The 16,464-nt window shown below is 43.6% G+C and overlaps 1 protein-coding gene across 2 annotated transcripts in view; it reads left to right on the top strand.

Annotated features, from left to right (window-relative positions):
- The window catches only part of LOC122942436 (arf-GAP with SH3 domain, ANK repeat and PH domain-containing protein 2-like), a 141,990-nt gene that overhangs the window by 102,277 nt on the left and 23,249 nt on the right, over window positions 1-16,464 (top strand). For both annotated transcript variants that reach the window (XM_044300055.1, XM_044300054.1), the window contains exons 9-13: window positions 2,888-2,974; window positions 10,047-10,147; window positions 13,858-13,927; window positions 14,394-14,481; window positions 16,012-16,060. In XM_044300055.1, coding sequence (XP_044155990.1) covers window positions 2,888-2,974; window positions 10,047-10,147; window positions 13,858-13,927; window positions 14,394-14,481; window positions 16,012-16,060 — 395 coding nt within the window. The remainder of the gene's footprint in view (window positions 1-2,887; window positions 2,975-10,046; window positions 10,148-13,857; window positions 13,928-14,393; window positions 14,482-16,011; window positions 16,061-16,464) is intronic.

Genomic DNA, 16,464 nt, shown 5'->3' with positions numbered 1-16,464 from the left:
TTCTCCTCCCACTTTATTATTGGAGCAGGTGTGTCACGAAGTGAGTGACGTTACGCTGCCAGCCTGCCTGCTATGATAGTTTCATAGTGAGTACTATAGTGGATTGCGATACTGCTGCAGAGGATTGCAATACTTTAACAAAGCTCCCATGATTACACTTTACATATGAATACTGCTGTGAGCGGGGCCTGGTGTAATAGAGTACAATGACTGCAGCGGGCCCTGCCGCAATTCCAACACCAGTTGCCAGACTCTAACCCCTGAATTGGGGGTCACTATTTACACAGGAACACTGTTATGGGGGGGAGGGATCTGTGGATGTCACATATATAGCATAACATGCTATATATGTGTCATCCACAGTCTCCCCCCCCCATAGCAGTGTCATCGACAGATCCCTCCCATGACAGTGCGCCATTCACAGATCCCCCATAACAGTGCGCCATCCACAGATCCCCCATAACAGTGTGCCATCCACAGATCCCCCATAACAGTGTGCCATCCACAGATCCCCCATAACAGTGCGCCATCCACAGATCCCCCATAACAGTGCGCCATCCACAGATCCCCCATAACAGTGCGCCATCCACAGATCCCCCTCATAACAGTGCATCATCCACAGACCCCCCCCCCCCCCATAACAGTACGTCATCCACAGATCCCCCCCATAACAGTGCTTCATCCACAGATCCCCTTCATAACATAAAAAATTTTTTTTCCTTATTTTCCTCCTCAAAAACCTAGGGGCAAATGGGGCAAAAAATACGGTAATTGTGCCTTCAGAAGAACAGATACTAACTATCTCTCTTTTTTATCCTGATTAGAGATCACCCGGGCCAGCATTTTTCCTGGGCGACCTGATTCAGAAAAATATTTTTATCCCTTAAAAAAAAAAAAAAAAAGCCTTTGCAGGGCCTTATCCAGAAGAAAGTCAGAATATGCCTGACTTGTCCTCTGCATAATTTCCCTAGTTTGTTCTGTGTTCTTACTGCAAAACTCATCCATACCAGAGCCGCTGCTTCTTGCAAGTCTCTCTTTCTTAGCGTAGCTTTTTCTTAAATTAGAAATATTACTAATAAACACCCCCCTCATAAAGGCCTTAAATGCATCCCATGCCAAATAGGTCCTTGCTGAGTTAGAATTCTGGGATAGTAATTATATCTCCTGTTTAATCAATTCATGGTTCTTCATTATAGAAATCCAGTGAGGGTTTAATCTAAATGGGGGCCTAACACTGTATTTATCATTCACCATACATAACTCAATAGAGAGAGGTAGATGATCGGATAGAGACCAGGCCTCATATTTCATACGTTTTATGTATTTCAAATAGTTTTTATTTATCAAGGCTAGATCTATCCTGGACATCGACTTCCCAGATTTACTAACACAGGAATATGCTTGTGTCCCCTTCCCCATATATCCACAAAACCAGATTCCTGGCAAAAACGAGACAAGGGGGACCCTCGGCGCGGGATATACGTATCTCTCTCCATGAAAACCCTATCCTTTTCTGGATCAATAACACAATTAAAGTCCCCATTCACTATGGCAGAACATTTAGGCCACTGATCCATAAAAGTTAGTAAACAGTTAAGTACATAAAGAGGGGGGAGGGATCTAAATAAAAGCCAAAATGCATAGTTTCCCCAAAAAAATTCCATAAAGAAAAACAAATCTCCCCTGCTCATCGATGAAAGATGCCCAGCAGACAGAATCAATCCCTTTGTGAATTAAGGCTACTTTCACACTCGCATTTTGTGCGGATCCGTCCTAGACAGATCCGTTCAGATAATACAACCGTCTGCATTCGTCCCCATTGACTTGCATTGTGTGCCAGGACGGATCCGTTTGGCTCAGTTTTCATCTCCAAAGCGGAATGGAGACTGAACTGATGCATTCTGAGCGGATCTTTTTCCATTCAGAATGCATTAGAATGCAAACTGATCCGTTTTGGACCGCTTGTGAGAGCCCTGAACGGATCTCACAAATGCAGTCACTGTAAAGTAGCCTAATACTGTTACTCCTCTTGAATAGCTAGTAAAAGTGGAATGATAGGTCTGCACGGCCTATCCCCCACCGAGGCAAGGGATCTCCCCCCTCATTAAAGTGGGTCTCCACTAGGCTGACAATCGCTGGAAGAGGTCTCTGAACCCGATCACAAACTGCCTGTCTTTTTAATTTATCAGCAAGACACCAAACATTCCAAGATAGAATTCTAACCGGCATCAATCAGCCCCAAAAAATAAAAAATACCCAAAGGGAAGAAAGTCACAGTTCCTACCTCTTCCCCCTCCATCGCAACCCACCCCCCAAACTACATACCTCCCCAAATCCCACTCCCCATCCGCCTCTTGATCCACCACCTTCCTAGGACAGATCTCTCAACTAAGACCACCTCTCCTTATTCCCCCCCCCCCCCTTCCCCGCCACAATGAAAGAAGGCGATCAGATATTATTCTGATCAAGCCAAACTACCACAAGGTCAGGAGTGTCGAAAAAGTGAGTCCCACTATTGAAGGTTATCCACAGTTTAGCCGGATAGACAAATGAATTGAATGAATTTTTCTTTAACTTACTGTAAATGCTACAGATGATTGCTTTAGCCAAAAAAAGTGACAGCCATAGAAAACAAACGTTGAGCCGCTTGTCATATTTTGAAGGAAAGTGTCTCCTAGGACTGTTCCCGAGAATTGATGACTCGCTTGCTTTTGGGATAGTTGACATGTCTGAGCGGCGAGGGAGCTGCCTGTGCACCCGTGGGCAGGGGGATAGTTTTCCGTGTTTAGCAGTAAAATGAGTTCTTACAAGATTATTAAACAAAATAGTGACCCTCAGCAGGCTGAAGGCGCGTCTTTTAATAATGTCCTTTGTATATGACTGTCAGATCAAGAGCAGACAAGAGGAGGAGAAGAAGCAGCTCTGTTCCCTGCGGGACATGCTGAAGCCTACACTGCAGATTGAAACCAAAGAGGTAAAACATAAATCCCATGTTTTGGGACCACATTTCCCTTTATTTGGATCTAGATGATCTATGAACTTATATTATGGAAACGGTAGGTATTCCTCTAGTTATATCTGCCTGCTAATGTACACTGGACAAATTGGGTAAAAATTGTGTATATTATTGGTACAATGGATATGGGCTAGAGAGACAGAAATGCCATAAGTGATTTATTTATTCCAACACAATTGAAGGAACTCTTAAGTCTGAACCTGTTATGCCTAGTGCAGGGCCTGTGGAGCGTGACTCCGACATTCAGATAGTCTACCTCTAATGCCACCAGATGTAAGGCAGCTACCCTATAAGTCAATGTTACACCCTTTAAATAGGCCTTGAGACATGACTATGGAAATGCTCGCTGTTCAGCATCACAGATCCCCAGGGATATGCTGCCAATATAATGTAAAAGTATCTTGTATTACGATCGTTCGTCCCTCATACGCTTTCCTTCAGCCTATTGAGAGGTATACCAGCGATCAGCGCTCTTTATGCCCCAGAATCTGGCCATTGAAATCTGTGGGCCACACAAGTAGTCATTTGAACAAAATGAATGCAGAATATTCGTGTAGCCTTATATTATAATGCAATTAACTGTACTGATTGATGGTGTTCACGTGATTGAATCCGGTTTTCAGATGGCAGAAGCTACAGAGCAAATGCCCATTTGGCATCCCTATAAAATCTCCCTATGAACAGCTGGAAACCGCTATGCATGGTTCTCTATTAGTTGCCTGTAGTCAATTCCATGTTAAACGGTTAGGATTAGTCCATACTGGATGGAAATCCACACCACAGATAGAAAAGTTAGTAAAATCTTATGTTATGCACAAGTCCGCTGGTAAATTCCACAGCATTCCATCCTATATGGACCTACTCTTAAAATGTGCATTAAAAAAATCCCAAAATATTTGTGTAAATGACATCTGTAAAGGGAGAGCAGAACACCTCGTCTTCTACCAAATCTTTTCATATAGCTTGTCCTGCAAATACGTAAGTCTACTGCTCTGTTCTCGTCAATAGATGTCAATAGGATTGGTTAGGCTACCAGATGTAATCCCATCCATCATGCCTGTGTGTGACTACAGCCTTAGGCTACATGCACACGACCATATGTGTTTTGCAGATGACATCCGTATGACATCCGTTTTTTTTTTTTGCGGATCCATTGTAACCATGCCTAAAACGGACAAGAATAGGACATGTTGTATTATTTTTGCGGGGCTACGGAACAGACATACGGATGCGGACAGCACACGGTGTGCTGTCCGCATTTTTTGCGGACCCATTGAAATGAATGGGTCTGCATCCTATCCGCAAAAAAAAATACGGAACGGACACGGAAACAAACAACGTCCATGTGCATGTAGCCTTACTCTGAGTATATGGAGGGAGCTGACACTCAGCCCGGACTGCTGATTATCTGAAATGCTTGTTCTCTCTGCCAGTATTCATCTTTGTGTCCTGCTTCTTTCCCATTGCTTTCCAAAGCTCAGAAGAGTAAGTCAATCGATTTTTCTTTCATTATTGTGCTTTCATTTCCTGCTTTATAAGTAAATATAAAAAAAATGACATTTTGCAACAACAGCCCCACGTATATCCAGAAAAAGTCAATATTTATCTCAGAGACAGAAAAATATCCGGATTACTGTGTTTCATTGGCGGTTTCTCTGCTGTGTTTGTGTGTATTTTACATTAACTGATAAGACGCTTTCTACGCTTTTATTTCTTTTTTTCTGATGGTAATGAATAAACAGCTTTTTAACCCTTTTATTGTATAGTCTGCTCAGCATCTTCTGTCTTTTACGGAATTTATAGGATAGTACAGCATGCTATCGGAGGAGGTCATAATTACTTAATCCACTACAATGTCTTATTTATTTTACATAGCACTTCCATATTCTTCAGCGCTGTTCAGAGATTGCCCTCACTCACTTCATTTTCTGTCCCCATTGGGCCTCACAATCTGTATTCCAAATTAAGCTCTGGGAGGAAAGCGGAGTTCCCGCAAGGGAACAGTGCCAACCACTGAGCCACGGTGCTGCTAATTTTTAAGATGCCGCTTCATGTGCAAAATTATGCTGTAAATTTATATGTTTGAATACAAAAAATCTACCCCTGCCAAAAGCATACAGTGGGGCAAAAAAGTATTTATTCAGCCACCAATTGTGCAAGGTCTCCCACTTAAGAAGATGAGAGGCCAGTACACTTGGGGGGGAAAGAATACAGGAAATCACATTGTAGGATTTCTAATGAATTAATTGGTAATTTCCTCAGTAAAATAAGTATTTGGTCACCTACAAACAAGCAAGATTTCTGGCTCTCACAGACCTGTAACTTCTTCTTTAAGAGGCTCCTCTGTCCTCCACACGTTACCTGTATTAATGGCACCTGTTTGAACTTGTTATCAGTATAAAAGACACCTGTCCACAACCTTAAACAGTCACACTCCAAACTCCACTATGGCCAAGACCAAAGAGCTATCGATGGTCACCAGAAACAAAATTGTAGACCTGCACCAGGCTGTGAAGACTGAATCTGCAATAGGCAAGCAGCTTGGGGTGAAGAAATCAACTGTGGGAGCAATTATTAGAAAATGGAAAACATACAAGACCATTGATAATCTCCCTCGATCTGGGGCTCCACTCAAGATCTCACCCCGTGGGGTCAAAATGATTACAAGAACGGTGAGCATAAATCCCAGAACCACACGGGAGGACCAAGTGAATGACCTGGTGGAACCAAAGTAACAAAGGGTACCATCAGTAACACACTACACCACCAGGGACTCAAATTCTGCAGTGTCAGATGTGTCCCCCTGCCTAAGCCAGTACATGCCCGGGCCCGTCTGAAGTTTGCTAGAGAGCATTTGGATGATCCAGAAGAGAATTGGGAGAATGTCATATGGTCAGATGAAACCAAAGTAGAACTTTTTGGTAAAAACTCAACTTATCGTGTTTGGGGGAGAAAGAGTTGCATCCAAAAGACACCATACCTACTGTGAAGCATGGAGGTGGAAACATCATGCTTTGGGGCAGTTTTTTTGCAAAGGGACCAGGACGACTGATCTGTGTAAAGCAAAGAATGAATGGGGCCATATATCGTGAGATTTTGAGTGAAAACCTCCTTTCATCAGCAAGGGCATTGAAGATGAAACGTGGCTGGGTCTTTCAGCATGACAATGATCCCATACACACGGCCTGGGCAACGAAGGAGTGGTTTCGTTAGAATCATTACAAGGTCCTGGAGTGGCCTAGCCAGTCTCCAGATCTCAACCCCATAGAAAACCTTTGGAGGGAGTTGAAAGTCCGTGTTGCCCAGCGACAGCCCCAAAACATCACTGCTCTAGAAGAGATCTGCATGGAGGAATGGGCCAAAATACCAGCAACAGTGTGTGAAAACCTTATGAAGACTTACAGAAAACGTTTGACCTCTGTCATTGCCAACAAAGGGTATATATAATATAAAGTATTGAGATGAACTTTTGTTATTGACCAAATACATATTTTCTACCATAATTAGCAATTAAATTCTTTAAAAATCATACTGTGATTTTCTGGATTTTTTTTTCTCATTATGTCTCTCATAGTTGAGGTATACCTATGATGAAAATTACAGGCCTCTCTCATCTTTTTAAGTGGGAGAACTTGCACAATTGGTGGCTGACTAAATACTTTTTTGCCCCACTGTATGAACAGCAATAGAGGTAGGTAGGTGCCATCCCCTTCAATGTGACCAATATGAACATGCATGGGGATGGCACAAGCATCGAGCCTGAAGGTATAACTACACGGCACAGTTGTGTGGTCCTTGTGACGCAGGGTGGCTGGCCCTTGCAACGCGGTGGCGCAGCGTTTAAATACCATGCGGTTGTACAGGCTGCAGCAGGCTCTAATGAAACTAATGAAGACCGCGCTGTTCAGTGGATCTGTATTATCGCCCAGCCCATAACAATACTGACCCACTGAACAGTGCGGTCTTCATTAGTCTAATTAGACCCCACAGTGGCCTGTATGGATGTGTGGTCCTCGAGCAAAGCGCAGCCATGTCACAAGAGCCACATGACAGTCCCGCGTGGTCATACCCTTACAGTCCCTGTATGGATGGCAAGGAGGGGGACTCTCTTTGATTTTCATATGCCCCTTTCCCCTTTTGCACCACACCTGTCAAGTACAGTATAGACCACATGATGATTGTTGTACCTTTTATTACCTTAGAGAGCCATAGGCACCTGCTTACACAGGAATCTATGAGAGTATCTGAGATCAATTTCTAATTGTACAGCAGTTATTTTAACCCTATTTACAGCAAAACCTCCCCACCAGAAGACCATCCCTGATCTAGACCAGATGTTTGTATGACTCATTGTAATTGCTTATGATCAATGTACGCTTTCCGGTTCTTTAAGAGAACCCTCCATTCTAGAAGAACACAGTTCACTGCAATTTTGTATGGTGGTCTCGGAGAGGTGTTATTGTATTCCCTATCTCAGACATACTTGTCAACGAAAGCACATTTACATTGATTTTCTAAATCACACCATAAACTGTAAGGTTCCAGCCTCCTAACTAAGCCCCATAAGCCAAATATTAATCTGCATTTTCAGCAGGTAAAATGCAATTATACTGACTCATTTTGACAAACACATAAAAGGTACAAATTATTTTTCCAGTAATTAAAATAAGGGTAACAGCCTTCAAAAAAGCTAATTACTTTACAGGGACTGCATGAAAAGAGGACATTAATGGGTCATTTAATATGCCATTAACCAGTCCCCTCACTAATAGTATTTAGATGGGAGGAGCAATTCTTCCTGGATGTTGTTGAAAGGCGAGCGGCTCTGACAGATTAATTAGCAATGTTATGTTCTGAATGGATAGCTTCTGTCAGCCAGCAATGGCATGTACTGGGGGAGAGCAGCTACCCATCTGTGAATCCAATGTACTTTACACATCTCTCCCAATAGACACTAATTATGTTTGTCTAAATATTAACCCTTACAGAAACATAAATTATCATATTTTTTTATATTACTTACATCGCACCGACATATTTCACAGACATGTTATCACTTGCTGTCCCCTGTGGGGCTCACAACCTAAATTCCCCATCAGTATGGGTTTGGAGTGTGGGGGAAGAGAGGAGTACTTGGAGGAAACCCATACAAACACGGGGAGAACATACAAACTCCACACAGATGTTGGCCGCATGGTGGCTCAGTGGTTAGCACTGGTGCCTTGCAGCGCTTGGGTCCTGGGTTCGAATCTGACCAAAGACAACATCTGCATGGAGTTTGTATGTTCTTGTCGTTGCGTGGGTTTCCTCCCACACTCCCACAGCCCATGTAAAGCGCCGCGGAATATAGTAGCGCTATATAACTGCGTAAAATAAATAAAAAAGGCACTACCAATGAGAGCTGAAATCTGTGCAACGACTTCACTTTTTTGTTGCACCAGCTTTAAAAGAATTCTCTCCTCTTGTGTCAACAAAGGTCCCCATAGTCGCATAGTCTGCTCCAAGGAGAAGAAATTACTACTGTATATCTCTAGTGCTCTTTTTTTATGAGAACGGTTTTCCCACAGGAGGATAGTTCCAATTATTACAAACTATCTCTTACGCATATGTGGTTTCCAGATTATTTGTTTAGATATTGGAACAGCATTTTAATTAGTACACCTTATTAATTAGCGTGTTTTTATTATGAATCCATACAACCTCTGAATTTGTATGGGCCCTTCCTATGCATACCTCTGTATGCCTCCAGTTTCATATGGAGACATGCATTTTTTTTGTCGGATTCAGTAAAAATCTAGCACAAAAAATAGGGGCAAGCATCATCACTTCCCATATGTAGAAATAAACCTTAAGGGGCTCTGTGCCTCACCATAATTACTTTCTGGCACATAAATAACCCGTGAAAGCATATATATATATATATATATATATATATATATATATATATATATATATACATATCTGAGCAGGCAAATATCAGGAACTAACACAATCATCTCTGTTTCTGGGCAGCAGATTCCTGTTTACACAGAATGATCTGTTGCCCAGAAAGAATGATTTAGGTGTCAGCATCAACAATGCTTTCATCAGGTGACCAGTGGCACCTTTATACGGGCCAATGTTCATTCTCAAAAATCGCCCATATAATCAGCCTGTGTAAAGGGACTGTAACAGTGCAAGTTATCCATTTAGAAGCTGAATCTACACCAATAGAGGAAACCATTTGTGAGTTTCAAGAAGTTTTTGGGGGAATAATAAATGGGTTAAACATATAAAGAAGCATTACTCACATCACTGATCTCCTGATGCTGCTCTCCTCCTTCTGAAATGACAGGAGATGCAAGCTCAGGCAGTCACTGGCTGAGTCAGGTCACTGCAGTAGCCAATGATTGGCTGAGTGGGCATCTCCAGCCATTGCCTGTGCATCAAGATGGGACCAGAAAATGGAGACTGTTGGGGACTGGAGCAGCATCAGAATGGCGTCGGGGACCAGAGAGGGTGAGTAATGCTTCTTTATCATTTTTTAACCCTTCTCAAAATTTCCTCAGAAACCCCCTCAAAGCAATACTTTTAATAACGCAACACTGAAGGTTTGGTTAATACAATACAACTGCATAAAATTACTGTTCTTGGAGCAGCTGCATGACCAGGAGACAGGTCCGATTTTGCTTTGCCCCTACCCTGCTCTCTGAATGCCTCTGGTAGCATCCTAGTGTTTCACCCTCAAAGTAATTAAATCCTACATCCTAATAAAATTCATTAGCTGCATGGTTACATTAGCAAATCATTTCATCTCCTTTGTCCTAGTGAAGTGCTGTCTATATGTGCACAGATACTTCTAGAGACACGGCTCGCTCATAACTGTCATAGACAAATCCCCAGTGACTCTCAGTTCTGCCTGAAATGAATTGCTGAGAATAAAAAGGTTGTCAAATCAAAATGTAATCTCTGCAATGACAATTTCTAGAGTGGATATTTTTTTAAAAATATACACTAGATTTATTTAAAAAAAATGTATTTTTCCCTGCAGGATTCAATCAGTAAGCAGCTTGTCTACAGCATGCATCAGCTGCAAGGAAACATGCAGTATGGCACTGAGAAACATGGATACTTGTACAAGAAGAGTGACGGGTACGTGGGTTGTCGTTTTACATTTTAGCACATAAAATTGATAAAAAGAAGTGATACGACTAAGGGTTTCCGCGGGAGATGTGTAACTGGTTTCCTATTCTGACTAGCAAGAAAGTAGAAGTGGTTTGTGCTTTATGGTGTTTAATAGCTCAGGTCCGATGTTCTCCAGCCTTCTACTTGTTGTCTGGACTAGAGATTGCATGAACAGAATACATCAGCTTCTTCAACATGGTGTTTCAGCTGCTGCGTACCTGCTTTCTTTGCTGCAGGCAGTTTAGTTTTTTTAGCTGCCTGATCCAGATTCACATAAATTGACTTGGTTAGCCTAAATTAATGGGTTGTGACATCGCGCAACAACTAAATGGCTGGTCTGCATTGGTCCAAGGCCATCTTGTGCTATTCATCTTTATTTTGCTTATAAATGTATATGCATTGCCTTTTAGGGGTTTTTCAATAGGCAAAATCCTTAATATCTTCCATGTGCAAGTGGCTATGGTCAGCTATCAAACTGGTGGCTGATAATGGATCTCTGTTAGAAACACCATCTACTGTGCTTATGCTTAGATATATAAATGTACATGGAATGACTGCCCTAGCGCATGCAGTATCTGTATTCACAATGGATACATGAAATAGTTCCAGATTGAAATGTTTGTATTTGGCATTACATTGCTCATTTTTCTAAACCGTAAAAGACCAGACAGGGCGGACTGACCATACACCCTACAGGGAATTCTCCCAGTAGGACGATGGCCATAGGGCCACCCAAGCTCTCTTCACTGCCGCTAGGCGGGTACATACTACTTCTTTTTTTTCCAGGGCAATGTTACGTTTGCAGTCCGTCCCCTGAGACCAGATGGACAGGGGAAGCAGGATAGCACTTCTGCCTTCTGAACAAAACCATTTGTTTATTCTTTTGTGACAGCAAACCACAAGTTCAGTTTAATTTTTAGCTGCCAAAGCAAATATGATCATGGGGTACGTCAGAAGAGGCGCGGGATGCACAGGATGAGAACATAGTCCTGCCACTTCTACAATCTCTCGTCAGACCACACGTACAATACTGTGTATAGTTTTAAGTGCTGGTACACAAACTCATGAATTAAGAGACTACAGTAGCCAGGGAGATTATCAAAATTAGGGTTACTTAGTTTAGAAAAAAGACTGAGGGGCAATCTAATAACTGTGTATAAATACTTTAGGGGGTCAGTACAGAGCTCTCTCCTATCATCTGTTTATACCAGTGCTTCTCAAATAGTGGGGGCCCAGGGGGGGCGCCAGGCTCCGTAAAGGGGGGCTCGTTCAGGGCCGGCCTTTGGGGTGTGCGGCAGTGTAATATGCAGCAGGGAGATGAGCGCTTCCATTGTGGAAGCGCTCATCTCCCTTCCTCTGATCAGAGGCAGGCGCAGTACGGAGTGGGGGCCGGGGGAGGGACTGAGAGGAGATGCTGGGGCCCAGCAATAGCGGTGGGGCGGTGCGGTCACTGTACTATAGCCCCGCCCCACCGCTCCCTCCGGTATACTAATATTAAATGTATTATTGAATTAAAAGTTATTGAACATGCCCCCCTCACTCCTAATAGTACCGTATATCCGAATTTCTTCTGTATAATGCCGGCAGGCAGGCCGGGCGGCCGGCGTGTCCCTCAGTGATGTCACGTGCCTGGGCCGCCTGCTTTATGAATGAAGCAGGTGGCGCAGACAAGTGACGTCACTGAGGGACACGCTGGCCGTCCGGCCCGCCTGCCGGCATTATACAGAAGAAATTCGGATATACGGTACTATTAGGAGTGAGGGGGGCATGTTCAATAACTTTAAACGGCGGCGGCGGGCACACGGAATCTGTGGATGGCACAGTTAAGGGGTGGGGGTCTGTGGATGGCACTGTTATGGGCTGGGGGGGGCACTGTGGATGGCACTGTTATGGGGTGGGGGGTCTGTGGATGGCACATATATAACAGTGCCAGCCACAGATCCCCCTGTAACAGTGCCAGCCACAGATCCCCCCCATAAGTATCCGTCATCCACAGATCCCCCCATAAATGTCAGTCATCCACAGATCCCCCCATAAGTGTCCGTCATCCACAGATCCCCCCATAAGTGTCCGTCATCCACAGATCTCCCCATAAGTGTCCGTCATCCACAGATCCCCCCCATAAGTGTCCGTCATCCACAGATCCCCCCCATAAGTGTCCGTCATCCACAGATCCCCCCCATAAGTGTCCGTCATCCACAGATCCCCCCCATAAGTGTCCGTCATCCACAGATCCCCCCCATAAGTGTCCGTCATCCACAGATCCCCCCCATAAGTGTCCGTCATCCACAGATCCCCCCCATAAGTGTCCGTCATCCACAGATCCCCCCATAACAGTGTCCGTCATTCACAGATCCCCCCATAACAGTGTCTGTCATCCACAGATCCCCCCATAACATTACTGGCAAAGGGGGGGCTGTTATTACTGGCGGGGGCTGTTATTACTGACACAGAGGGGCTCTTATTACTGGGGGCTGTACTTAAAACAATTTTATAGACAAATGATACTATTTACAGTCGCGCGAAATGGTTTCTTCTTCCTAGGGGGGGGCATGACAGAAAATAATTGAGAAGCACTGGTTTATACCCAGGACTGTGACCATGACAAGGGGACATCCTCTGCGTCTGGAGGAAAGAAGGTTTGTACACAAACATAGAAGAGGACTCTTTACTGTAAGAGCAGTGAGACTATGGAACTCTCTGCCTGAGGAGGTGGTGATGGTGAACGCACTAAAAGGGCCGTGAATTTTGGAACAGACAGCACACCAGAATTCTGTCGGCGACCACATAATGTCTGCCTCCCATTGTTTTCAGTGGGAGGCATTGCAGCAATGTATGGGCCGACGGTTTGAAGCTGCAACCGTGCAAAGAAAGGACTTGACCCTTCTTGGCGTTATGTCCGTACAGACGCCTCTTCATGTATCCGCCTGCAGTTTAGCTCCGGGTCTGCAGCAATCAAAGTGAACAACCATGGCGGCACTGTCTAAATCCATCGCGCAAATGTACCCAAAGAATTCAAGAGGAGCCTGGATGTATTACAAGTTATAGACACTAGATTTCTGGAGAAGGATGGTTGATCCAGGGGGTTATTCTGATTTACCTGTTTGAAGTCGGGAAGGAATTTTATTTCTCCTAAGAGGAGAAAAATTGGCTTCTACCTCATAAGGGTTTTTTGCTTTCCTCAACTTTGCAGCGTAATACGCTAAACTGGATGGACGAATGTCTTTTTTTCATCCTTGCAAATACTGTATGTTACTAGAGTACTATGTATTTAGCAGCAATCAAATGACTGCAGCTATTGTCAGTACACAACACAGCTATTAGGAATGTCACCTACTAATTACAATTAATGACAGCGCTAATCATCTGAAAAGAGCCGTATTGTGTATGTGAAACAATTCTTTTCACCGACCTGATGTGAACAACATGTAGCATGTAAAAGTGAAGGTTACCATGTTCTTTTTTTTTTTTTTTCCTTATTAGGCAGGGTGTCAGGGGGCAGAGTATTTTGGGATTCATGGCTAGAAAGGTATTAATATTAGGTATTGCCATTGCTGAAGATTTAACAGTTTTTAACAAACCATATTGTGATAATGAAATATTTAGGGCAAAGGGTTTGACAAGTTTCCTGTATTAGTGTAGCGTCTGCGTGTGTTAATATCTATATTTACTTTCAGGCTCAGGAAGGTTTGGCAGAAGAGGAAGTGCTCAGTGAAGAACTGTTACTTGACCATTGCACATGGGACGGTATGAATTTACAGTACATGACTATTCCAGTACTTGCATATTGTTAATTTTTGCAGTAGTTTTTTTATGATACAGTTACAAATCAGTCTATCTGCAGACTGTCCCTCCTGTTTTCCATCAGCTTTTTTATGTGAAGCCTTATTTCTGATCTCCTGACCTTATAAACACTAATTTTAGCGTAACTGTTATCAAAGGCTGAGGCACTACGGTGAGTGTTGCAGTCTCTTCCTAGGCCAATGACGTCACATTCATCGCAGCTCATCCCCATTCAAGTGAATGGTGCAGGAGTGGACGCTAGAATGAGGCAATGGCTGGCACTGAGAGATCAAAAAATCTGGCACACGCGGCCTATGCCCTGTGCGACCAGCACCACTGATGAATTCGGTATAACGCTGAAGGCCTACAAGGGACACATTATACTTGACAAAAAGCCATAACCAATAGTTATTTTCTCTGTTGTTTGCAGCCTAACCGGCAACCAGCCAAACTAAATCTGCTGACATGCCAAGTGAAGCCTAATATGGAAGACAAGAAATGCTTTGACCTAATATCACGTATGTTCTGTTTGTTATATAAGGTAACCTGTAAGCCCTCTTAGAGGGCAGCATAAGTAAGTGACAAGCTCCTGTATAAATTCCTATGCACTGAGCTCCCCCTAGTGGTGGCAACTGCAGACACAGAGCTGTATAGGGAGATTTATCAATGTATTTATGCCAGTTATGTGGTGTAAATGCATTGAGAAAGGACTGTACACGTTTGTGTGCATGAGCACTTAAAGAGACTCATTGTAATCACCAGCCTGTTGCTTTTTTTATCGTACCTCACATTCACCATAGATCATAGTTTTTTCACTTTCCTTTGCCTTCTATATGAAGCTTCATGGGTGTATTGTAGGGCCACAGCAGGACATGCAGCCACCATATTAGTCATTGCCATTGAATTATATTCCTGGAAACAGATAATAAAGCTGTCACTTTGTTATTAATGGAGCACGGTAGCAGAGCCATCAGTCTCTTATAAGATCATTCAAAGGTGACAAACAGCACAGTGACACTTCCTTTTGTCACTTTAGCACAAACTGCTGCCACACCTAAACATGATAATATCGCCTAAAGGGGTTGTCTCCCTTCAGAAAATGGCACTTATCAGAGAAAGTTAATACAAGCCACTTATTAATGTATTGTGATTGTCCATATTGCCTCCTTGCTTGGCTTGATTCATTTTTCCATCACATTATACACGGTGGTTACGACCACTGCGCAATCCACAAGAGGTGGCCGTGCTTGTGCACTATAGGAAAGGGCACTGGCAAGGAGCGTGCATAGGCACTCACTTTTTCCTATAGTGTGCAAGGATGGCCACTGCTGCTGGATAGTAGGGTGGTCGTAACCATGGAAATAAGCAGTGTATATAATGTGATGGAAAAATTAAAGGGGTTCTGCACCTTCATTTAACTGATGATCTATCCTCTGGATAGATCATCAGCTTCTGATCGGCGGGGGTCTGACACCCGGGACCGCCGCCGATCAGCTGTTTGAGAAGGCAGCGGCGCTCCAGCAGCGCCGCGGCCTTCTCGCTGTTTACCGCCGGGCCGCCCGCCCACTGACGTCACGACTTGTATCAACTAGAGTGGGCGCGGCTAAGCTCCATTCAAGTGAACAGAGCTTAGCCGCGCCCACTCTAGTTGATACAAGTCGTGACGTCAGTGGGCGGGCGGCCCGGCGGTAAATAGTGAGAAGGCAGCGGCGCTGCTGGAGCGCCGCTGCCTTCTCAAACAGCTGATCGGCGGGGGTCTCGGGTGTCGGACCCCCGCCGATCAGAAGCTGATGATCTATCCAGAGGATAGATCATCAGTTAAATGAAGGTGCAGAACCCCTTTAATCCAGCCAGCAAAGAAAGCAATATGGACAATACATTAGTAAGTGTCTTGTATTAAGTTTCTCTACATGATAAATGCCAAAAGATCTGGTCGTCCAGCTTTCCACAGACCCCTAATAAATTAACATTGCCATAGGGAATCTCTGTGCAGCATTTACTGGTAGGCTATAACCTGTACATAAATGGTGAAATGTTCTTAATTCCAGATAATCGGACATACCATTTCTTGACCGAGGATGAGCAGGATTGTATTGCGTAAGTAAAGGCGTTGTCTGGCTCATTTGATTGCACACACAAAGACTCGAAACACCATTGATCCTCAATTTACATTAAATAGGCTGTCTAGTTTAAAAATCCCATTGTCGTATGTCCTATTAGCCCTTTCTAAGTTAATACAGGGGAATCCTTTGTTCACCTGCCTCATTTCTTGGCCAGAGGTGGAGAACAGTTACAAAGAGCATCTCTTGCTCTGAGGGTCCTGTCCAGTCCTGCATTACACAGACAACCCATTGATATGAATGAGCATTGTGTAAGTGGAGGTGCTGCAGGGAAATTAAACACTTAAGTCTCTCTCCCACTGCATGGAACCTGCTCAACCCCTTTTTTTTTTTTTTTTTTTTTTTTTTTTTTTTTTTTCTTTTTTCATTTTCATTTTTCCA

This window comes from Bufo gargarizans, chromosome 6 (assembly GCF_014858855.1).
Source record: "Bufo gargarizans isolate SCDJY-AF-19 chromosome 6, ASM1485885v1, whole genome shotgun sequence".
Taxonomy (NCBI): domain Eukaryota; kingdom Metazoa; phylum Chordata; class Amphibia; order Anura; family Bufonidae; genus Bufo; species Bufo gargarizans.
Note: the sequence above shows the minus strand (reverse complement) of the source record. Positions and strands in the feature narration are given on the sequence as shown.